At 45.0% G+C, this 25737-nt stretch overlaps 1 protein-coding gene across 1 annotated transcript in view; it reads right to left on the bottom strand.

Annotated features, from left to right (window-relative positions):
* The window catches only part of LOC138799630 (membrane-spanning 4-domains subfamily A member 8-like), a 32810-nt gene extending 7400 nt beyond the window's left edge, over positions 1 to 25410 (bottom strand). The window contains exons 1-5 of the mRNA XM_069981080.1: positions 25346 to 25410; positions 24973 to 25053; positions 13515 to 13801; positions 4656 to 4766; positions 1410 to 1466 (exon numbers count right to left, since the gene is read on the bottom strand). Coding sequence (XP_069837181.1) covers positions 1410 to 1466; positions 4656 to 4766; positions 13515 to 13801; positions 24973 to 24994 — 477 coding nt within the window. The 5' untranslated portion in view covers positions 24995 to 25053; positions 25346 to 25410. The remainder of the gene's footprint in view (positions 1 to 1409; positions 1467 to 4655; positions 4767 to 13514; positions 13802 to 24972; positions 25054 to 25345) is intronic.
* Between the last annotated feature and the right edge of the window lie 327 nt (positions 25411 to 25737).

The raw sequence follows: 25737 nt of genomic DNA, 5'->3' as shown, positions 1-25737 counted from the left end.
ACTCTTCACTTCACTTCAGTTCACTTAATAGTTCAATACAACGGCAGGGAATACATTTATGCCTGTTTGCAGTTTGTATGTCCACAGTCATTAAGGGGTTAAATGGAATGTCTGATTGTATTTTTGTAACATAATGTCCCTGTGGATATACTCAGTAAAATGTATGTCGTCTATTTTAAGTCTAAGTTAGTAAATAAGATTCAAAAATGAAGAATCTATTTAGGGTGTGTTCACACATACAGGATGCGCAGCAGATTTGATGCTGCAGATATTAATATAACTAAATAACTGAACACAGCATCAAATCCGCACCATCAAATCTGCTGCGGATCCTGTACGTGTGAACGCATCCTTAAAGTGAATCTGTCAACTGCAATCCACATTCCAAATTGTGTTTCCATAATATATAACAATGTTTCATTCCCCATTGTAAAGTGTTAAAGAGGCTTTAAAATGTTGAAGGCTGGAATGCCTCCTTGCTCCCTATTCCGTACTTGACAGGGGCTTGGGAATGCCTCTGACACCTGAAACCAAAGAAGAAAAGCTTTTTTTTTTACATTATGAAAGTCACCATGTATCTCCTTGCCCTAAAAGGTATTCCACAGAGTCAGCACTTTGGGATATAAATTGTAGCTGACTAATGCAGTTTAAAGTGTCACTGTTGTTTAATTTTTTTTTGCAGAAGTCAATAGTCCAGGCGATTTTAAGAAACTTTGTAATTGGGTTTATCAACCGAAAAATGCATTTTTATCATGAAAAACCATGTCTTCATAGTTCTCTATGGAGAGAGTAGGGGTGGAGGATGATGAGGCACCAAAACAAGACAACAAAGAGTTAATTTACAGCTACATCACTGGCTATCTCCTCTGACAGTTAGCACTGACTTCTATGACCTCTGAATACCAGCTTTCACACAGCTCCCACTGTGTAATTCATTGTTCTCTGCTCTCTGCTGGCGACTAATCTCTCTCCTTCCCCCTCCATAGGTTAGACTGGGCTCGACTGATGTAAAAGAGTTGAGATTTGCTGATAATGAGCAGTGAATGAGAGAGAGGAGGGAGGGAGGAGGGGGACCTGGGGAAACTCTTTTTGAATGCACATAATGGCATATTTGCCTAATAAACCCAATTACAAAGTTTCTTAAAATCACCTGTACTATTGATTTCTGCAAAAAAAACAAAAAAAAACAGGAGTGACACTTTGAGGAAATTTCTCTTCGACAACTTGTAGCTGACACTGATGAAACTGTATTTTTGAAATTATTTTTTTCATGAACTTAAAAATGACCCATTATATAGTAATATCTATTAACATCCATTAATGGCTCACAAGATCTAAACTATAATGACCACCAGCCTCACAGGGATGCGCTGACATTGGTTATACACAGTCTTTATCAGGTCACTCACCAAGCAGAGGTTGGGTTTAGAATGAGCAGCAATGGTCAGAGATCCTGCGATGATGTACTGTAAGAAATATGTCTAGTTAGAATCACACAATACAGGTATAAATAATGTTTTATAAATATCATCAGTCCTCCAAAGCTACAATCATTTGCCACCATGAGGTTATGTTAATATCTCATGAAGACAAGCCAGTTTAGGGCATGTAGATATTACAGTTGGTTGCCCACTTGGACAGATTGCCCACTATTGGCTGAACCTTGGCCCACATTTATCTCTCCCGACCTGCCTATACACATTGTCTGCACAACCAAATATGTATGTTTCCTCTGCGGGAAAGGGTAGGCAATAGCCAGAGAACTCTGTCAGGGGCTTATCTCTCCTGGAACAATAAGGTTGGGTATCTGTTATTGAAAGGTCAGGAATCCACCATACAATTTAGAGCATTTCAAACCTGGAAAAATCATGTGTGGGGGTGGCGGCATTGATCAATGATTCTTTTCCTTGCTGAGCAATCACCGAGCCGGAGACAGTATCAGAATGTCCCTAAGGCCCTGGCCGGAAAGTATGATCACCCATCTCGCTATCCTTCCACTGGAACACCATTGATAGCTTTTTAACAGCATTTAACTAGCATTTAGTTTTGACAGTGACACTTAAATGGTTATTAACCGTAAAGAACGATCGGTTTGTGGCGGCTAATAGCCACGCTCCCTGGCTGCCGATAGTAGCTGGGAGCCGCATGGTACAGAGGAGCCCTCTGTCTTCCCCCTTAACAGCACTCTGACATAGCAGGATGTCAATGTTTTAAGGGGTTAAACATGGGACTAGGTGACTATTAGTTTTTATTTTATCTGAATGGACACTAAAGGAGCATTATTATTGAATAGAGGCACAGGGGACCTTATTTAAATGGAGACATGGGGCATTATTACTGAATGGAATCACATGGGGGCATTGTTAAAGCAAATGTACCATCAGGTTTATATGAACAGACCGGCGCCGGCGCAGGGATGCAGGTGTAGCAGTCCTTTTTTTGACCTACAACCCAGGTCCCCCGCACGGTACCGGTCTATTCCCAGGCACCGACCCTGACTGAATGGTGTCGCATTGTTAAAGCGAATGTACCGAATGTATCGCCTCCAGTGCTTCAGGCTGGGTCGGTGCTCAGGAATAGACCGGTGTGGGAATTAGGCCGCAGTTCAGAAAAAGGACCGCAGCACTGGCATCCCCACGCCAGCACTGATCTATTAATACAAAAAACGTTTGTATGTACCTGATGGTACATTCGCTCTAATGAATGAAGGCATGTGGGGTACATTATTAGTGAATGGAGGCACAGATGGCACTATTACTATATGGAGGCACAAAAGAACATTATTACTATATTTATATAAAAACAATCTCACATCTCACCATGCCAAGGTGCCCCCAGAAAGATGGTCGTACTCTAGCAACAGCCTCTCTTGGGCTCTTATTAAGCCTACAAACTGGCCATAAAGGATCCAACTAATCTCTGTGTAAAACATCCACAGCAGATAGGTGCAGTGCAAGCAATAGTTTTCTAAGAACCTCATTTTTGAAGGTTTTTATTGTGTACATGCTGGAGGGAGTATGGCACTTGCAGTTTGCTGTTGCACTTTGCTGTTTTTGTATGTCAGAGAGATATCAAAAGTTTTGATCTGTCAAGGGTTGAGAGTTCAGACTGTGACCCATCAAGAGAATAAATTGGGAGAAGTCCACACATAATGCAAGTCTATGGAGCCATCTCACTCACATAGACTCAAAGCAGGGAGAGGATTGTGTGGCACAACGGTCCTCTCCTCGCTAATTCTACTGAAGGGTCAGGGTCTGAAAACTAAAACTCTGACTTATAAAAACCTTTGACATGTCTGACATCTGACATAAAAAGCAAAAAGTGGCCAGCAACCCAATACCTCTGTTCACACTGTGCAGGTTGCACGCTGCTGTGCCTAAAATAAATTTTAGGCTGCTGTGCCTAAAGAAATGTTTCATTTCTTGGAGACGAAGTTTAACTGTACTAACTTTTGTTCCCCAGAGATAGCAGTAATAGGAGATTCCCCTAATGTGAGAGATGATATTATAAGAGGTCTGATTATTAAATGTTTGTTTTACGCTAGACTAGTTATTCTAAGGAACTGGATAACCCCTAGGGCCCCAACATCTACTGAATGAGAAAACCTGATAAACCAAGTTTATCAATATGAAAGGATTTGGTATTCTGGAAAGGGAGCTAGAGGGAGGGGGAGGCTCCAACGTCTTTGGAAAAATTGGCAAGTGACACCTGATATATAAACATTGTTTATTTAATTATTTTGAAGAAAAATAAAATAATGGGAAGGATAATTTGTCTATTTTTTTTATTTTTATTTATTTATTTTTTTTTTTTCTCTCTCTCCTCTCGGAAGGGCAGCCACGCCTGGGGTTGGGGGGTAGGGGTGGGGAGGACAGGGTTGGGGATAAGAGAAGGTATACAATGTGTAAATTTTTTCTGTGAAAATGATTAGGGCGATTGCCCTTAAAGTTATAAATAGAGTATTTGTTTTTGCTATATAGCTATGCTTGTGCCAAGGGATCTGGATACTGATACTGTTGTGTGTTTGATAAATTTTTGGGCCATAACGGTTATTGGTACTTGTATTTGGAATGTACACGCTGTTCGAGTTTGTATTTGTACATGAATTTCTTTTGTAAAATATTTTTGTTTCTTTTTTATAAAATTGTAAAAATAAAGATTTGAATTAAAAATTTTTTTTTATCTGTATTCCTCAAGTTGGTACGATTACAAAGATACCCAACTTGTGCAGTTTCAGTCAAGTTTTACTATTTGTAAAAAAAATAGAAACTTTTATAGGAAAAAAAACATTCACTTTGTTTTTTTTATTATTTGAAAAAAAAAATTCATATTTTTTTTTATTTAATATGCTCATATGGGACCTCTAGGAGACTTCTCCAAGCATTCGATTGATTGCTTATTTATTGAATTGTAATGCATTGCATTGCTTCATCTGCTTATACAGTCTACCTAAGACCTCAGGCTGCCATAACAATGCCATACAAATTCATATTGATCCAGGGTATCCGAGGAGGCATTCTGCAGTGTCCCCGTGCCTATATCCCAGCGTATAATAGTCCATGTCAGATATATATGCCATCACCCATAACTTCTGTTGTATATTCACATTGATGTACTGTATTATGTTATAATGCAGAAATCAAAATCGTACTTACAAAGATTGACCCCCAAAAAGGATTACCACTTGGTAATGTAATGGAAGATAAGGTAAAGCCCAGAGCAATTCCCAAAGCAATCTCCAAGATGGCTAAAACAATCAATAGAATCTGGAAAAAAAAGTAAAAATGAACATTTTAGCTATGCATTGCATATACTTGTATAGGACACTTAATTAATTAAAGGTCAATTACCTTCCCTCTATTTACCAGCCCTAGCTACCTGCAAACTTTATCCTGGAGGTTCCAACCTGTGAGGTACAGTACTCCACACACCAAAACCAAGAACCCTGGAAAGGCTCTACCGTTGGTAGGATGTGCTGCAGACATGGAGGTGAATGTCCCCTTCCTTATATCATAGACTAGAAAATGTACCCGGCGCTGCCCGGGTATAAATTGTCAGTGTCCTGTATACCTGCAGGGTATTTACCATTAAGCACCCATGGTCTGGTGCGTAGGGTAGCACCTTGCAGAGGGGCAGTACCCTCCCGTTCAGACTTGCCAGAAAATCTGGTGTCTTTTCGAGGGGTCACAGTATGGCGGTATTGGTCAGGTCTGGTATGGCAGTGTTATTCAGTCACAGTATGGCGGTATTGGTCATGTCTGGTATGGTGGTGTTCTCCAATCACAGTGTGGCGGTATTGGTCAGGTCTGGTATAGTGGTGTTATCCAGTCACAGTATGGCGGTATTGGTCAGGTGTGGTATGACAGTGTTATCCAGCACAGTATGGCGGTATTGGTCAGGTCTGGTGTGGCAGTGTTATCCAGTCACAGTATGGTGGTATTGGTCAGATGTGGTATGACAGTGTTATCCAGCACAGTATGGCGGTATTGGTCAGGTCTGGTGTGGCAGTGTTATCCAGTCACAGTATGGTGGTATTGGTCAGGTCTGGTATAGCGGTGTTATCCAGTTACAGTATGGCGGTATTGGTCAGGTCTGGTATAGCAGTTTTTTCCAGTCATAGTATGGTGGTATTGGTCAGGTGTGTTATGACAGTGTTACCCAATCACAGTATGGTAGTATTGGTCAGGTCTGGTATGGCAATGGTATCCAGTCACGGTATGGTGGTATTGGTCAGGTCTGGTATAGCGGTGTTATCCAGTCACAGTATGGCAGTATTGGTCAGGTCTGGTATGGCAGTGTTATCCAGTCACAGTATGGCGGTATTGGTCAGGTCTGGTATGACAGTGTTATCCAGCACAGTATGGCGGTATTGGTCAGGTCTGGTGTGGCAGTGTTACCCAGTCACAGTATGGCGGTATTGGTCAGGTCTGGTATGGCAGTGTTATCCAGTCACAGTATGGCTGTATTGGTCAGGTCTGGTATGGCAGTGTTATCCAGTCACAGTGTGGCGGTATTGGTCAGGTCTGGTATGGCAGTGTTATCCAGTCACAGTATGGCGGTATTGGTCAGGTCTGGTATGGCAGTGTTATCCAGTCACAGTATGGCGGTATTGGTCAGGTCTGGTATGGCAGTGTTATCCAGTCACAGTGTGGCAGTATTGGTCAGGTCTGGTATGGCAGTGTTATCCAGTCACAGTATGGCGGTATTGGTCAGGTCTGGTAGGGAGGTGTTACCCAGTCACAGTGTGGCGGTATTGGTCAGGTCTGGTATGGCAGTGTTATCCAGTCACAGTATGGCGGTATTGGTCAGGTCTTGTATGGCAGTGTTATCCAGTCACAGTGTGGCAGTATTGGTCAGGTCTGGTATGGCAGTGTTATCCAGTCACAGTATGGCGGTATTGGTCAGGTCTGGTAGGGAGGTGTTACCCAGTCACAGTGTGGCGGTATTGGTCAGGTCTGGTATGGCAGTGTTATTCACTCACAGTATGGCGGTATTGGTCATGACTGGTATGGTGGTGTTCTCCAGTCACAGTGTGGCGGTATTGGTCAGGTCTGGTATAGTGGTGTTATCCAGCACAGTATGGCGGTATTGGTCAGGTCTGGTGTGGCAGTGTTACCCAGTCACAGTATGGCGGTATTGGTCAGGTCTGGTATGGCAGTGTTATCCAGTCACAGTATGGCTGTATTGGTCAGGTCTGGTATGGCAGTGTTATCCAGTCACAGTATGGCGGTATTGGTCAGGTCTGGTATGGCAGTTTATCCAGTCACAGTATGGCGGTATTGGTCAGGTCTGGTAGGGAGGTGTTACCCAGTCACAGTGTGGCGGTATTGGTCAGGTCTGGTATGGCAGTGTTATTCAGTCACAGTATGGCGGTATTGGTCATGTCTGGTATGCTGGTGTTCTCCAGTCACAGTGTGGCGGTATTGGTCAGGTCTGGTATAGTGGTGTTATCCAGTCACAGTATGGCGGTATTGGTCAGGTTTGGTATGGCAGTGTTATCCAGTCACAGTATGACAGTATTGGTCAGGTCTGGTATGGCAGTGTTATCCAGTCACAGTATGGCGGTATTGGTCAGGTCTGGTATAGCGGTGTTATCCAATTACAGTATGGCGGTATTGGTCAGGTCTGGTATGGCAGTGTTATCCAGTCACAGTGTGGCGGTATTGGTCAGGTCTGGTGTGGCAGTGTTACCCAGTCACAGTATGGAGGTATTGGTGAGGTCTGGTGTGGCAGTGTTACCCAGTCACAGTATGGCGGTATTGGTCAGGTCTGGTATGGCAGTGTTATCCAGTCACAGTATGGCAGTATTGGTCAGGTCTGGTGTGGCAGTGTTACCCAGTCACAGTATGGCGGTATTGGTCAGGTCTGGTATGGCAGTGTTATCCAGTCACAGTATGGTGGTATTGGTCAGGTCTGTGTGGCAGTGTCATCCAGTGACAGTATGGCGGTAATGGTCAGGTCTGGTATGGCAGTGTTATCCAGCCACAGTATGGCGGTATTGGTCAGGTCTGGCAGTGTTATCCAGTCACAGTATGGCGGTATTGGTCAGGTCTGGTGTGGCAGTGTTACCCAGTCACAGTATGGCGGTATTGGTCAGGTCTGGTGTGGCATTTTTACCCAGTCACAGTATGGCGGTATTGGTCAGGTCTGGTATGGCAGTGTTAACCAGTCACAGTATGGCGGTATTGGTCAGGTCTGGTGTGCCGGTGTTATCCAGCCACAGTGTGGCGGTATTGGTCAGGTCTGGTATGGCAGTGTTATCCAGTCACAGTATGGCGGTATTGGTCAGGTCTGGTGTGGCAGTGTTACCCAGTCACAGTATGGCGGTATTGGTCAGGTCTGGTATGGCAGTGTTATCCAGTCACAGTATGGTGGTATTGGTCAGGTCTGGTGTGGCAGTGTCATCCAGTCACAGTATGGCGGTATTGGTCAGGTCTGGTATGGCAGTGTTATCCAGCCACAGTGTGGCGGTATTGGTCAGGTCTGGTATGGCAGTGTTATCCAGTCACAGTATGGCGGTATTGGTCAGGTCTGGTAGGGAGGTGTTACCCAGTCACAGTGTGGCGGTATTGGTCAGGCGTGTTATCAGGGCCGTCTTACCCATTGGGCATGGTAGGCGGCTGCCCGGGGGCCCTTGCGTCCTAGGGGGCTCCTGCCCGCTGTGACATATTCCCTGTCCCCATTCCCCAAGCAAGCTCCCTTGTAGGTCGTGACATCTTCCTTGTCCCTGGTCTGCACGGCGCAAGCTCCCCCTTGTAGGTGCTGTGCGCGGTCCTCAGGCTCAGGCAGGCAGAAGGGAGAGGAGTCTGTGAACGCTGTATGCAGCTGAGACTCCTCCTCCTTCACGTATTAACTGAGGAGGACGACGTCAGGTCTCAGCCCATGAGGATGGCCGCCAGAGTACTGTGCAGTAAACAGGGAGACGTGGTGAATATATTACATGCCCCAGATAAAATATATTAGACATGTTGCTCTCCCTCTGCATATAAGCCCTGTTGTCTCCCTGTATACAGTATAAGGCTAGGTTCACACTACGTATATGTCCGGCCGCATATCTTTCGCGGCCGGACATATACATATGAAACTCCGTCCGGGACTTTACGCAAGTTGCGGTCTTTTACTTGGAAATCTTCGCCTAGCCCCGGACACCCCACAGAACCTTTTGGATCGGATCGGTTGGGGGGGCAATTCGCATCTCTGCCCAGGGGCCCATAATGCTGTTAAGATGGCCCCGCGTGTAATGGCAGTGTTATCCAGTCACAGTATGGCGGTATTGGTCAGGTCTGGTAGGGAGGTGTTACCCAGTCACAGTGTGGCGGTATCGGTCAGGCGTGTTATGACAGTGTTATCCAGCACAGTATGGCGGTATTGGTCAGGTCTGGTATGGCGGTGTTATCCAGCACAGTATAGCGGTATTGGTCAGGTCTGGTGTGGCAGTGTTACCCAGGTATACCTGTCCTGTAGTGCCCTGTATATACATGTACTGTATAAATGGAGTAGGGGGCCCTGTATATACATGTACTCTATAGATGGAGTAGGGGCTCCTGTATATACATGTACTGTATAGATGGAGTAGGGGGCCCTGTATATACATGTACTGTATAGATGGAGTAGGGGGTCCTGTATATACATGTACTGTATACAGGGGCGGTCTTGGCATTTCTGGGGCCCCAAGCAAAGTCATGTTTGGGGCCCCCCCATGCCCCCCCTCTTCAAAATGCGCTACCCCCCCCCCCCAGTAGTCCTCTTATAACCCTCCTACCACCATATCACCTCAAAACTGCTCTGAACAAAACAGGAAGATATTACCAATGATGCCATAACATAATACTGCCACACCATGACCCCGATCACTACAGACCCTATAACAGAGTGCAGTTACATCCAGTGACTTACAGGAGGCGTCTTCTCTGATCAGCGTCTTTTACTTTTTTTTCTTTCTCTCTCCATCCAGCCTGGGCCACCTTGAAGTCTTCTCCCGGCTGGTAATCTTCCTTCCAGAATCTGTCAGAGAAATATTTTAGGCTCCAACACATCCAGTAGTTAGGTCCCCTCTATGTCTATATAGTAGTTACGCCCCTCTGTGCCCCCACAGATTAAAGGTGTCCCTGTGCCCCCACTTAATAATTAGGTATGTTCTGTGCCCCAGTATAGTAGTGAGGCATATAGGCACTTCTGTGCAGTCCCAATGTAATTAAGACCGCTGTGTGCTGCCCCCAGTTATATAGACCCCTTGTGCGCTGCCGACAGTAGTAAATACCACTTGTGTGCTGCCCCCAGTAGTATATACCTCTTGTGTGCTGTCCCCAGTAGTATATACCTCTTGTGTGCTGTCCCCAGTGGTATATAGACCCCCCTGTGTGCTCCCGCAGTTATATATAGACCTGTGTGATCCCCCAGTTATACATAGCCCCCCTGTGTGCTCCCCCAGTATACTATATAGACGCCCTGTGTGCTTCTCCCAGTCGTATATACCCCGTGTGCTCCCCCCAGTTGTATATACCCCCCGTGCTGCCCCCAGTTTTATTTACCCCCTGTGTGCTCCCCCACTTGTATATAGCCTCCCTGTGAGCTCCCCCACTTGTATATAGCCCCCCTGTGTGCTCCCCCTTATATAGCCCCCCTGTGAGCTCCCCCCGTTTATATAGCCCCCCTGTGCGCTCCCCCGTTCATATAGCCCCCTGTGCGCTCCCCCCGTTTATATAGCCCCCCTGTGCGCTCCCCCCGTTTATATAGCCCCCTGTGCGCTCCCCCTGTTTATATAGGCCCCCTGTGCACTCCCCCCGTTTATAAAGCCACCTGTGCGCTCCCCCCGTTTATATAGCCCCCCTGTGCGCTTCTCCCGTTTTATATAGGCCCCCTATATATAACACACACAAAAAAACAAAAAAAAACATTTTTACTCACCTGGGTCCGGCGTCTCCTCTTCTCGTCTCTTCTCTCTTGTGGCCGCGGGAAGTGTTTCCCCTGCGGTCACATAAGGACGCTCTCCCATTGTCATGGCACCGGCGCTCCAGTGACGCCTTGAGCGCCGGCACCAGAGACACAGAGCAGCCTCTTGTGACCGCAGGGAAAACACTTCCTGCGGCCACAAGAGTAACTGACAGGGAGGGAGCCAATGGCTCCTGCCCTGTCAGTGCCGCTGCTGCCTGTAACTATGTGCGCTCGTTACGATCGCACATAGTTAGCCGCAGCGGTCTTGGGCACCAGAGCGGGGCCCCCCTGGATGTCGGGGGCCCCACGCAATTGCGTGGTATGCGTGGTGCCCAAGACCGCTACTGACTGTATAGATGGAGTAGGGGGTCCTGTATATACATGTACTGTATAGATGGAGTAGGGGGTCCTGTATATACATGTACTGTATAGTTGGAGTAGGGGGTCCTGTATAAACATGTACAGTATAGATGGAGTAGGGGGCCCTGTATATACATGTACTGTATAGATGGAGTAGGTGGCCCTGTATACATGTACTGTATAGATGGAGTAGGGGGTCCTGTATATACATGTACTCTATAGATGGAGTAGGGGCTCCTGTATATACATGTACTGTATAGATGGAGTAGGGGGTCCTGTATATACATGTACTGTATAGATGGAGTAGGGGGCCCTGTATATACATGTACTGTATAGATGGAGTAGGGGCTCCTGTATATACATGTACTGTATAGATGGAGTAGGGGGCCCTGTAGCCTAAAGAGATATTCCAGAAAAAAATTATTTTCACCTATCCACAGCAAAGGGGAAAAGTAGGAGATCGAGGGGGGAGGGGGTGTCCAACCTCCCCTTGGCTTCTGTATTATGAATAGAGCTGCGGGTATAGCACATGACCCGCAGCTCTATTCATTTGAATGCGCCGATGGAAAAAGCAGAGTACTCGATTCTTTCCGTTGAGAGCCGCGGGTTATGTGCCGTACCTGTAGCTCTATACATAATACAGAAGCTGGGGCCCGGTATGGAGATCGACGGGGGGTACAGAGGTATCCTATGAATAGGGGAAAAGTTCATTTTTCCTGGAATAATCCTTTAAGGACATACTGTAACTGTGGGGAACACATGGGGCATTTTAGATGAGGTCTTTTGAAAATTGTCTGTCTAATGATATTTTATTGTGACTTTTTCACATTGATACTTTAAATGTACTATAGGCATAATTGATATTACACTTTATTGTACATTTTGCATGTTAAACTAATGTGTTGTATTAGAATTGTGACTGTATCTGTACTTGATGTGCAATTTTAATTGTTTTTAGATTGGGGAGGATTGTATAGTTTAGATACTTATGATTTTGTGTGTGCTTTTCTTTATATAGTTAGCCACTTTTGCATGTTCTGCATTCTAGGCTTCTTTGGGAGATTGCATCAACTTATTAAATTACTTGAGACCCCCCCCAGTAGTTGGACCCCCATGATCTTTTAAAGGAGAAGTCCGGCCAAAATTTATTTTTTATATGTTATTACTGATGGAAAGTTATACAATTTTCTAATGTACATTAATTATGGGAAATGCTCATATACTGCTATTTCCCTTAATTTAGTGTATCAGGAAGTGTTAGAATTATTTCTGAAGCAGTGACGTCACGACGAATGGTGTAATTTCTATGCAGTGTCCAGCAGGGGGCGCACTATATATAGAAGTCAATGAGTACCATTGACTTCTATATATAGTGCGCCCCTGCTGGACACTCCATTGGAATTACAATGGATGTGTAGGTAAATGTAGTATACAGTGTTTTTGATTGAATACATTTATGAAATACTTTGGGGAGCAAGTATCCTTGCTCCCCGAAGTATTCCATAAATGTAAGCAATCAGTACATAACAGTAAGCCCGCCGAACCGCCTCTGCCCGCCGCTACCGAACGCCCGCCGCTCTGGACTACTGAACTACTACTCTCCCCACCTGCTCATAGCATGAGCAGGTGATGGGAGAGTAGTAGCTGGGTTATATCTCCGAGATCGCCACCGCCGCCGCCGCTGATGCCGCGCAGGGGAGCCGCTCATCACTGCAGCCATCATCCCCCTCCTGCTGCTTCCTTACTCTATCTGATGGCTGACTCCCCGCCGGGCCGCCGGCATGTGTGATCAGAGAGCGGCGGCCGGGCAGGGAGTCAGCCATCAGATAGTGCAAGGAAGCAGCAGGAGTGGGGAGCAGAGGGGGATGATGGCTGCAGTGATGAGCGGCTCCCCTGCACGGCAGCATCAGCGGCAGCGAACTACTACTCTCCCCACCTGCTCATAGCATGCGCAGGTGATGGGAGAGTAGTAGCTGGATTATATCTCTGAGATAGAGTAAGGAAGCAGCAGAAGGGGGATGATGGCTGCAATGATGAGCGGCTCCCCTGCGCGGCATCAGCGGCGGCGATCTCGGAGATATAACCCAGCTACTACTCTCCCATCACCTGTGCATGCTATGAGCAGGTTGGGAGAGTAGTAGTTTAGTAGTCCAGAGCGGCGGGCGTTCGGTAGCGGCGGGCGGGTGGCGGTTTGGCGGGCGGGCGGCGGCGGTTTGGCGGGCTTACTGTTATGTACTGATTGCTTACATTTATGGAATAGTGTCCTTGCTCCCCAAAGTATTTCATAAATGTATTCAATCAAAAACACTATATACTACATTTACCTACACATCCATTGTAATTCCAATGGAGTGTCCAGCAGGGGCGCACTATATATAGAAGTCAATGGTACTCATTGACTTCTATATATAGTGCGCCCCCTGCTGGACACTCCATAGGAATTACACCATTCGTCGTGACGTCACTGCTTCAGAGATAATTCTAACACTTCCTGATACACTAAATTAAGGGAAATAGCAGTATATGAGCATTTCCCATAATTAATGTACATTAGAAAATTGTATAACTTTCCATAAGTAATAAAATATAAAAAATTAATGTTGGCAGGACTTCTCCTTTAATTATGCTTTATCCCTTAGATACTGTGGATAGGCCATAATTTGTCAAAATGGGAATACCCCTTTAAATAGATATGCCAAATACTTTTTAATGCTACTTACCCCCAATGCTTTTGGTTTGCCTTTCAGGAATGTTTGGTAAAATGGAGAAGATGGATCTGTATTTGGTGGCACTACATTAGCCACACTCCATTGTGGTGCAGCAGTGGGCATAGGCCACACTTGTGGTGAATGAGAGGCACTATATGCCGGTGGTAAAGGAACATTTTGCAGGATGATGGGAACCTGTGTATTCCAGCTAGGGACAGCTGTGGGAGCTTGGTTCTGTATGCTCTCATAGGTATGAGCTGAATTTTCGTTGTTTGTTTCAGACATTGTAGATGATGGCACTGGAAATAGAAAAGTAAAATAAATTCAGAAACTAATATAACATTAACAGACATTCATTCAATTATACTTAGTATAGCAGCTTAAAGAGCAACTACCAAAGGAACGGGGCCAAATTACCACCAGCCATTCTGTAAACCTGCAGAAGACCATCTGTATCACAGAACACATTTATTGAGCCATATTCTTAGTTCAATTGTATACAATACATACTGGCTATCTTCTTTGAGAGGACCACCCCTGCAAGACATTTTGTCATACAGCTGACAACAGCACAACCCACTAACCAATGACTGGTTAAGGGGGATTTCCTGCATTTCGGCATGTCAGAGGAAACAGGAAGCACTGGTGACCAGGCATTATCAGATCAGCAGCCATAGGGGATCTGGGAAGGTGAGTATGCTTACTTCTTTAGCTCTTAGCTAAGTTCTTGAGCTATGCTGTTCGTATGTTGGTTGTTAGACATTCGGTGCCTCAGTGTTTGTACTATTACTACTATTTTCTATCCCTGCTTGCTAGCGGAGGCCAGCTTTGTTGCTACATATGGAAGCCCAAATGTACTGTTTTCTACTAGGGATGGTACGAACCGAGTTCGGTTCAGGTTCGTACGAACCCGAACCCTCGGTAATGATTCCCGATGTCTGCCCGCTCCGTGGAGCGAGTGGATCCAGCGGGAGGACCGCCTGGAAAACTGGGATACAGCCACAGCCATAGGCTGTATCCAAGTGTTCCAGGCGTTACTCCCGCTGTATCCGCCCGCTCCACAGAGCGGGCAGACAGCGGGAATCTGCTGCCGAGCGTTCGGGTTCATACGAACCTCGGCAGGTTCGGACCATCCCTATTTTCTATACTCTGTTTCTTTTTCAAACATTTCTTCAATAAAATCAAATCACATAAAAAACCAATCTACATTTTTAAAATCCCCTGTTTGATTTAAATGGGTCCAAAGACAGGCTACAAAATGGTGGAGGGTCTGAAGCAGTAAACATATCAGGAAAAACTTGGATAGGTTAGAATCTGTAGTCTGGAGGAAAGAAGAGAAAGAGGGGACATGATCATAACCTTAAACTATAAAAGGACTAAATAAGGTTCAACAGGGAAGTGGTTTTAATAGAAGCTATTAACTAAACTTAAGAAAAAGAGAGGTTAGTTGGAGAAAAGATCAGAAGCAACATGAGAAGGTGTTACTTTACTGAAAGAGTAGCTAATGTGTGGCACAAACTTCCAGCAGATGTGGTAAGTAAATCTACAGCAGCTGAATGTAAACTTTTCTGGGATAAACATACTGTATATCTATCCCAAGATAATAAGAAAGAAAATACTAAAAGGGCAGACTACATGGACCAGGTGGTCTTTTTTTGCCCACAATCCTCTATGTTTCTAAAAATAGAAAAAGTAAAGTGGAAAATTAAAACGTAATATAAAAGTTATGAATTAAATATAAGCTCCAGAAAGGCCACAACTGTGACAGGTAAATTTTTGCTAGAGTTTATGATGATCTCTGTACAATAGAAAGGAAAGCAATAAAAACTGTTTTTGAATTACTTTCACAATTAGAAGATCCATACAGAGAGCTTGACCAGTATTAAAGCGAAATTGTACCGCTTGCCACCCACCCCAAACTGCGGGTACTGTACTATAGTCTTCACTGTGTGCTACAGTCCAAGGACGTGGATGCTCTAGGCCCCACCCCATTGACTCCGTAACCTTACTGTGCCACTGGAATAAAACTTGCTTCCATCTATAATACTAGCCCCCAGGAGGAAGGCAAGCTCCGGGACCGAACATGACATGGTGAAGGCTACAGAACGGTACTGGCAGTTTGGGGTGGGTGTTGGCTGGGAGAGATTCACTTTAAGGAAAGAAATGTCACACGTCAGACTTGGGTAAATTTAAAAATGTTTATTTAAGAAGAGAAAGTGGAAAATAAACAAATCATGTATTAGTCTTTCTTGGTATTACTCAGCAGTTTACTTTGTGGTTTATAATATAGGACAAAAGCAACTAAACTGGATTATCGTGTTTCTCCAGCTTTTGAGTCTCTGCTTTGTGTATTGTATTGCAAAGAAGTAAATAAAAGTAGAAGTGAAAATGAAAAAGTATAAGGGCAGACAAGATGGAGAATGTGGTCTTCTTTCCTGCCATCAGTCTCCTATGTTTCTATGATACAAGGCCCACTGGTAGATGACACATCTAAAGATGAGCGAGTAGTGAAATATTAAAATTTTCAAATATCGAGTCGAGTAGACCCCAATACTCGACTAGTCAATCAAAAACTGAATCCCATTTAAGTCTATGGAAGAAAAATGCTTGAATCTTGGAAATCAAAATTCGACCACTTGGAGGTCATCAAGTCCACAATGACACCTCAGGAAATGAAGCCAACACCACTGGAATGCAATTGGGACAGCAGGGGAAGCATGCCTGGGTGCATCAAACATGCCAAAGTTGCAGCATTATGCCACTATCAAAGGCTATGAACTATACACTCAAAACATAATATAACCTCTATGTAAAGTGGAAAACATGGATGGAAACCTTCTTTCCTTTACAGTAATATGGACAGAAAGCCACATTTTAGGTCAAAGAAATATTTTCATGCACCCCTTTAACCCCTTAAGGACAGAGCCTGAAATGGCCTTAATGACAAATTTTATGAAAATGACCTGTGTCACTTTAGTCATTAATAACTTCGGGATGCTTTTACCTATCCGGCTGATTCTGAGATTGTTTTCTCGTGACATATTGTACTTTACATTTCTGGTAAATTGGAGTCGATATTTATAACGAACATTTATGAAAAAAAACCAAATAACGTGAAAAATTGTGAAAAAATGCATTTTTCCAACTTTGAAACTTTTTTGCTTATACAGAAAGTGGTTATACCACATAAAGTATATATTAAATAGCATTAGCAACATGTCTACTTTATGTTGGCGGCTTTTATTAAACGATCTTTCATTTTTTTTAGACAATAGAATGCTTAAAACATTAGCAACAAATTTCCAAATTTTCAGTAAAATTTCAAAATCAGATATTTTTAGGGACCTGTTCAGGTTTAAAGTGTATTTGAGGGGCCTGTATGTTAGAAAGCCCCACAAAGCACCCCATTTCAGAAACTGCACCCCCCAAACTCTGCAAAAGCACATCCAGAAAGTGTTTTAACCCTTAAGGAGAGTCACAGAAATAAAAGCTAAGTGTGTAAGAAATTTGAAAATTTTAATTTTCTGTGCAGAGATTTTATTGTAATCCAATATTTTTCATATTTATAAACTTATTACCAGAGAAATTCACCCCAATATTGATTGCCCCGTTTCTGCAGTTTATAGAAATACCCCATATGTGGCCGTATTGCGCTGTTTGACGCAACCACAAGCCTCAGATACAAAGGAGCGCTAGTGAATTTCAATGGCTCCGTTATATTTGGTCATTTCTGACTGTACCACTTCAGGTTGGCAGAGGCTCTGGGGTGCCAAAACCTAAAAAGCAACCCTAAAGGGACACCATTTATAAAACTAGACCCCTGAAGGAATGTAACAAGGGGTGCGGTGAGCATCTGGACCCCACAGGTGCTACACAGATTTTCAGAACAATGTGGCATGAAAAAAGAAAAATGTATTTTTTTACACTATAACGTTGTTCTAGCCTTCAATTTTTCATTTTCACAATGGGATAAAAAGAAAAAAAAACACAAACCGTGTAGCGCAGTTTCTCCCGAGTACAGAAATACCCCACATGTGGACATAAGGTGCCAAGCGGGCGCAGGACGAGCCTCCAAAGGGAAGGAGCACCAATTGGCCTTTGCAAGCTGGATTTTACTGGAATTGATTTCAAGGGCCATGTCGCATTTACAGAGCCCTCGTGCTGCCAAAACACTGGAAACCCCCCACAAGTGACCCCATTCTGGAAATTACACCCCTTAAGGAATCTAACAAGGGGTGCAGTGAGCATATGGACCCCACTGGTGACGGGCACAAATGTGGAACAATGTGACGTGAAAGGGAAATTTTTCATTTTTTCACTTTCACGGCACAAATGTGCCCGTCATCCAGGGGTCCATATCCTCACTGCACCCCTTGTTAGATTCCTTGAGGGGTGTAGTTTCCAGAATGGGGTAAGTTGTGGGGGGTTTCTAGTGTTTTGGCAGCACGAGGGCTCTGTAAATGCAACATGGCGTTCATCATCCATTCTGGCCGAATCCAGCCTCCAAAAACCAAATGGTGCTCCTTCCCTTTGGAGGCTTACCCTGCACCCACATGGCGCTTTATGTCCACATGTGGGGTATTTCCGTACTCAGTGGAAATTTCTCTACACATTTTGTGTTTTTTTTTTCTCTTTTAACCCCTTGTGAAAATGAAAAAATCAAGACAAGATCAATGATTTAGTGTAAAAATTAAGCATTTTTTACCCTAAATGTTGGTCTAGCCTTGATTTTTACCATTTCCACAAGAGGTTAAAAAAGAAAATGAACACAAAACGTGTAGAGTAATTTCCCCTGAGTACAAAAATACCCCACATGTGGGCATAATGTGCCATATGGGCAGGCCCGCTTCTGCCATGAGGCGGAATGAGCCTTCCGCCTCAGGCGGCAGAATTTGCGGTCCGGCAGGGGGCGGCATTATGTCCCCCCTGCTGTCATTTTTGTTAAGTATCACTTAACAAAAATGACAGCGGCCGCTCACCTGTCCCGTCGCCCGCGCTCTCCACATCCCGTCAGGTCCCGCGATGTCACCCTGCAGCTGTCACGGACCTCCAGGCTGTGGTGAGTGCCCGGGGTCGGTGGGGGACGCGCTGGGGTGATCCGATCACCCCACTCACTCAGCCTGGAGGTCCGTGACAGCTGCAGGGTGACATCGCGAGACCTGACGGGATGCGGAGACAGCAGAGATCGCGGGCCGGCTGCGGTGTGGGACAGGTGAGTAGATGGCTACTGCTGCTGCTCCGGCGGCGGCGGCGGCGGGGGGGTGGGGGGGGGATGCGGGCGGTCCGGGGGGGATGCCGGCTATCACTCGGGGCGGCCTGAGGCAAACCTCAGGCGGCAGAAACCCTTGAATCGGCCCTGCATATGGGCACAGGGCAAGTCACCAAAGGGACAGAGCGCCATATAGAGGCTGGAATGGAGGATGGAGGCCATGTCGCAATTACAAAGCTCCTGTGCTGCCAGAACAGTAGAAATCCCCCACAAGTGACCCCATTCTGGAAATTACACCCCATAAGGAATCTAACAAGGGGTGCAGGGAGCATATGGACCCCACTGGTGATGGGCAAATTTGTCGAACATGTGCCAGGAAAATAAAAAATAAAAATTTTTTCATTTTCACGTCCCAAATGTGGCCGTCACCAGGGGACCATATACCCGCTGCCCCCCTTTGTTAGATTCCTTATGGGGTGTAGTTTCCAGAAGGGGGTCACTTGTGGGGGGCTTCTACTGTCCTGGCCGCACAGAGGCTTTGTAATTGCATCATGGCATCCTCTAATGGGAATGATGGCCATACCTATTTAGCTGGGGAAAAGGGACAATTCTAATTTATTTGGGGGTATTAGGCCAATTATTAGTTTATAAGGTTGAAAATGACAGGTGTCCATCAAATTCAACCTGTGTTGATCCAGAGGAAGGCAAAAAACCCTTGTGAGGTAGACAACAGTAGCCTCATCACTGGGAAAAAATTCCTTCCCGACTCCATAATGGCGATCAGAATAATCCCTGGATTAACGTGACCCCTGAAATAGGAATAAGGGACAGAATTTAGACAATCTAGAACTCCTATGACGTGTGGTGCGCCTTGAAGCGATCCAGTATGCAGAGGCCGGGGGGATCAGGACAGGCGTCACACTGGAAAATGGCGTCCTTCCTGATCCCCCTGTTACGCCACACTCTGCACTTCTTCTGGGGTCTCCCGTTCTCCAGTGTGGGGGACGTCACCTGGAAAATGTTGTCCTGGTGCGATACGGGGTCCTTCATATCCAGAAGCGCTGGGTCCGCTTCATGGCTGCTAAATATTAGGGCTCTAATTACTGCCTCTGATATTTTCGGATCGTGCCGCAAGCTACAGTAGCTCGGGCAGCGAGGGACCGGAAGAGGCGTTGCTGGTATAAAGGTTATCCCCGTACAGGTGGTGACCTTTATCCAGCAGTGGGAAGATCAGTTCCCAAACGATCTTCCCACTAACTCCGAGGATGGGGGGGGGGGGTATGCAGGATTCGGGTGTCCCTTCCTACATACACTCTAAGGGTACGTGCACACTGCGGAATCGCGACAGATATCCCTTCAAGCATTCCGCAGCTTGTACCCACCGGCAGACTGATGCAGGCGTGCGTCTCCGTCCGTGTCATGGACTTCATTCTATGCATGGGCGGATTCCGCTCTCCGTCCAATGTGTTCATTCTTTGGATGGACGAAGGAATCCGCCCGTGCATAGAATGGAGTCTATGACACGGGGGGAAACACGCTTCTGCATCGGTCTGCCGGTGGGTGCCAGCTGCGAATGCACAAAGCGTTATCCTTCGCCATTCCGTACCCTAAATCTGTAAGTGTACCCTGAGGTACTCTCACAGAGTGTGTAGAATTTCATGCCATACCGTCATCTCTTATTGGGACGGTAGTGGCGTAAAAGACGTGTCTGGGGGGCAGCGTACGCTATGCTACCCCCCAGACACATCACTGGATGATGAGGAGGATGAGGGTGAATGGAGGAACTAAGGATCCCCCCATTCATCCTCACTGGCTGTTTCGGTGTCTGAGGCAATAATAGCATATGCGTCCGACACCGAAAACACCCTGGGGGCCATCTTTATACGGGGATTGGTATATGGGGTATGTAAATGTGTTCTGGTGTAGTGTAAAACTTTATTTTGTGTAGTGTGGTGTAATGTAGTGTTTTTTTACGTTTTTTTTGACAGAAGCTGCTGATAAATGCCGTACTTATGTGCGGCACTTATCAGCAGACAGTGGCGGTAGGATATAGGGGGGAAAAACGCCCCTACCCCAAAAAGGAGGAGTTGCTGCTCAGCGGCGCAATTACGTGTGATGCTGATCAACACTCAGCGGCGTTAGGGCGAATAAAAAGAAAAAAATAAATTTTGAAAAAAAAGGAAAAAAAAAACTTTTTACCCCAAAGCAAATGATCAGTGTATAATATACACTGATCAGCCGCTAGGGGGCAGTAGAATGGAGCTGGCGGAGATGGCCGAAGATGGAGACGATGGAAAAGCCCGAAGAGCCGAAGATTCCCAACGAAGACCGAACGAAGACTGAATGAACCCGGAAGTGGCGGCGACGAGGAGAAGAGGACGCGCGGGACCTTGTCATGATCGCAATACTCGCACCTTGAGTTAGACATTGACAAAAGGGGCCACCCTGTTGTTTCCCTGTCTATGTTCCAATACTCGCAACCGAGTGGGACTTAAGGGGTTATTTATCAGGGTGGTGTGGTGCTCTCCCCATCATGGAGGCACCCCGTTGGCAACAGGCTAGAGATATCTGGCTATCCCGTGTTTTGAGACTCGTAACTGAGGCTCCATGGACTCTTGTTTTGCATATTTAAATTTTTGGGGGCATCAGTGGAGACTCTTGATTGAGTACTTCATTGGAATTTTTTTCGCTGTTCTCCTTGAGTTCAGTGATTACTGTGTTTTGTTGGTTGATTTTTCATTGCCCCAACTAGCCAGAATCCTACCCCACACTGACGAGGGGCAAAAACCCCGAAACGGCTGTCTGTGGGTGGAAGCCTGCCTTTGCAAGCCCTTGTCATGATCGCAATACTCGCACCTTGAGTTAGACATTGACAAAAGGGGCCACCCTGTTGTTTCCCTGTCTATGTTCCAATACTCGCAACCGAGTGGGACTTAAGGGGTTATTTATCAGGGTGGTGTGGTGCTCTCCCCATCATGGAGGCACCCCGTTGGCAACAGGCTAGAGATATCTGGCTATCCCGTGTTTTGAGACTCGTAACTGAGGCTCCACGGACTCTTGTTTTGCATATTTAAATGCCGCACTTATGTGCGGCACTTATCAGCAGACAGTGGCGGTAGGATATAGGGGGGAAAAATGCCCCTACCCCAAAAAGGAGGAGTTGCTGCTCAGCGGCGCACTTACGTGCGATGCTGATCAGCACTCAGCGGCGTTAGGGCGAATAAAAAGAAAAAAATAAATTTTGAAAAAAAAGAAAAAAAAAACTTTTTACCCCAAAGCAAATGATCAGTGTATAATATACACTGATCAGCCGCTAGGGGGCAGTAGAATGGAGCTGGCGGAGATGGCCGAAGATGGGGGCGATGGAAAAGCCCGAAGAGCCGAAGATTCCCAACGAAGACCGAACGAAGACTGAATGAACCCGGAAGTGGCGGCGACGAGGAGAAGAGGACGCGCGGGACCGCGAATCTTCGTTCCGGAGGCCAGGATCATGTGAGTATGGTACACCTGCACCACACACACCTGTTCTGCACCCCTCAGCTACCTACCTGTCCCGGACAGCACCAATCGTCATTGCTTTCCGGGTCACCGATGACCCGGAAAGCTGTATTCAGCTGCTATCGGCTGATCTGTATTGATCATCCGATAGCAGCGATCGTCGGCACGGGGAGGGTTAATCACCCCCCGTGCCGTCGAGCAGCCGGTGAACACACAGCGAGCGGGGAAACATCGGGCGTAAATTTACGCCCTGGTACATTAAGTACCAGGCTGCGAGGGCGTAAATTTACGCCCAATGTCGTTAAGGGGTTAAATCACTTTGGCTATGACAACCACAGATTACATAGGCAAGGGGAAAATCAAACAGCACCCACCGCTAACTGTTATTGTGTGTGTGGGATGTGGTCAGACACGGCCTCTTTAAATTTTCAATGTCATCTGCCACTTCTATATGCCCTTATTACACGCTTATATTTTTGGCCTTGGCACACAAGGAGTATACAGTCGTATACCCTATAGACATATAAACTGCAGCCTATTCTTCACAGTGTACTCCAGTTGCCTGCCTCTCTGAACACACTGATGTGCTGATAGGCTTTTTATTAGCAGTATATCTGTAGATAAATGTGTTCTTTCTATAGCTTTAGCCCTAAAAATGGCTTTTAGGGGTCTCTCCTGCCTAAAATCACCTAATACCTAACTCACTCTTCTACACACTCTCATTGTCTAGCTCCAAGTAGCATCTGAAAACGAATCTCAAATCCAATATTTTTTTACTGTGAAGGTCACATGGTTTAGCCAGCCAATGAATGTAGGTGTTTTCTTTCCCACTGCCTGTGTGCTCCTAGTGCCTGCCCCCCCCCCTTGCATAGTTATGGTTTAAAAAAAAATGCCAGGGAAGGTGGGAGGGGAATCAAATTTTTTCTGGGGTTTTGAGTGAATACTCGATCGAAATTGAGTATTTCAAATCGTGTACTACATGATCGAATACCTACTCGACCGAGGATCGAGTAGTACTTGCTCATCTCTAGACACATCCTAAAGTACCAAACTAATCATAACTCATGACATGCTTTAAGATAGAGACGGGGAACCTTTGACCCTCCAGCTGTTGCAAAACTACAATTCCCATCATACCTGGAGAGCCTTCGGCTGAATGTTCCCCATCCCTGTTTTAAGACAATAAACTTATTTAGTAGCAATAAAACAAGTTTTTGTACATCTGCGACATTCGATTAGCAATGGTTGCTGAAGTTGCATGCAGCCCAAGGGAGTCTTGGAAAATATGAGTATAACCATAGACTGTATCCGTGTTTTCCAGAACTCCCTAGAGCTGCATCAAACGTCAGCAACCACCGAGAATCAAATGCCGCATTCTCGAGTTTGGAGAAATCCAAGTGTGCTAGAAGTAACTAGAGACTGACAGCTTACATTGGGCAATCTGGTCATCTATAAGCATTACTAGAAGATTTATCTTTTGAATTGTGTCTGGGCATCATAAGTTTACTTGTATGTAATGCTATAACATCGCTAAAATAGCACCACTGATGTTGGCGAGGTGTCCCCTGACAATAAAATTAAGCTGGACAAATTCATCAGTCATCAACTAGTTATTTCTCATTTCTGTTTGATTATTTTATAGGTTGGAGATCAAAGTTCCAAACAAGAAGGGAATATTAATACCAAAGTAACATAGTGAAAACCTAATAGGATGTAGTTATTATCTTTACCACACATTTTGGTGATCACACACAAGTGCGTTGCTTGCTCCTATAAGTCAGCCAGCTGTACGGCTACATAACGTAAGACAAAAGGTTGAACTTTGGCACTGTTCTGGCTATGTAAGGTTCATGGGTGCGGCTATGAACATTGCAAAAAATGTGCAAATAGCTAAAACATTATATTTATTCAGTGATGCATTACAAATCGTGAATCAAAACTGAATAAAGTCTTTGGTCTCGCCCAACATACAAATATCCTTTGTCCTAGTAGTACTGCTTGGGGATATAGGGATCATTATTACTGTAATTAATTAAGAATAATTTTGTATTGTATTGAACTTAAAGGAAGTGTGAGCTGTCAACTTTCGAGACCCGTGCTTTAGGGTACATTCACACGTATTTTCTGCTGCGGATCCGCAGCAGATTTCATTTAAATAACTGAACATAGCATCAAATCTGCTGCGGATCCTGTAGGTGTGAACGCACCCTTATAGGATATTTTTGATGTAAATGACACTTTCTGTGTAGTCAGATTATCATGGTTTATGTTTTTCTAGCATATGATGCCAAATGAGCAACATGTTTCAGGGTAATACATGTAAATACCATAGTTATTAAGTTATTACCTAAGGGAACCCCTATAAGAAATCCTTCGGGCATTGTATAGCTTGGCATACAAGCTGGTAATTACTTGGCTATTTTGACCACCTGGATTGCCCCCATACAGCAAGTAAATAAGGATGAAATATCTTTTCCATCTCAACAATGCAGGTGGCAGTTCTGGAGAACCATAGTTGAAATCCAAAAGTTCATTGAACAAAAGCAATAATACAGTACCATGGTACCATTCTATTTACTGATCTCAATTTACTAACGTCTATCTAAGATGTGATTTCTACTTTGCTGCTACTATCATATATTATGTAGTTTCTGCCTGCTAATGCACAAACTCTGCAGAGTATCTACCCTGTGTGAACCTACTCCATTTAAATCAACCTCAAACCGACAAATCCAGTTTTGTATTTCTCTATTTTATACTTACAGGGTCCAGGAAGCTGAGACATAGGGAGCTGTTTGATGAGGTTCTCACACTGTGGAGCTGCTTTGGCTGTTGCGCTGGTCTCTGATATGAAGGGGACATTAGCCACTGTTAGAAAAGAGTCAATAATAATAATAATAATAATAATAAAAATTCCAGGTGACTAGTGTCTCCTCCACGCCACATGCAGCTCTACAGCGTGGAAAATTTAACAAGTTACTCCCCCCCAACCCCATATCTCAAATTCTTGGTGACCTTATCACATATGCATAAAAGAAAAAAAGAAATTGTAGGTATCTAATATATAAAACAATATATACCCTAGTTGTGTACTCATAATTAGGTTATAAAGTCTAGTAAAATACAGTACAAATACCCAGCTGTACTCTCACGCCTCTGTACTGTATCTGTGAGGTAATCCTGAGGACTGGTTTACAACACCTCTATACACAACACATACCTGTGCTCCTGTGTTGTCACAACTTTCCCGGCTTGGTCAGTTCCTGTTATGATGGAAAACTCATGTATTTCCTTTTGAGAAAGCGTGTTACATGTTCTGTCCAATTTTTCACCTCAGTGAACTAAAGGGAGTTTCCAGTCTAATAATTTTTTTTTACCACCTACTTCCTTGTTTTATTAAAGAGAAGCCGTGGCTCATATAACAATGTATAACTAGTGGTGCAGCATTGCAATATCAGTTGTATTCTGTTATGAGAACATAGGGGGAGATGTATCAAACTGGTGTAAAGTAGAATTGTCTCAGCAATT

This window comes from Dendropsophus ebraccatus, chromosome 8, assembly GCF_027789765.1.
Source record: "Dendropsophus ebraccatus isolate aDenEbr1 chromosome 8, aDenEbr1.pat, whole genome shotgun sequence".
Lineage (NCBI taxonomy): Eukaryota > Metazoa > Chordata > Amphibia > Anura > Hylidae > Dendropsophus > Dendropsophus ebraccatus.
The sequence above is the reverse complement of the archived record's forward strand: the minus strand, read 5'-3'. Positions and strand labels throughout refer to the sequence as shown.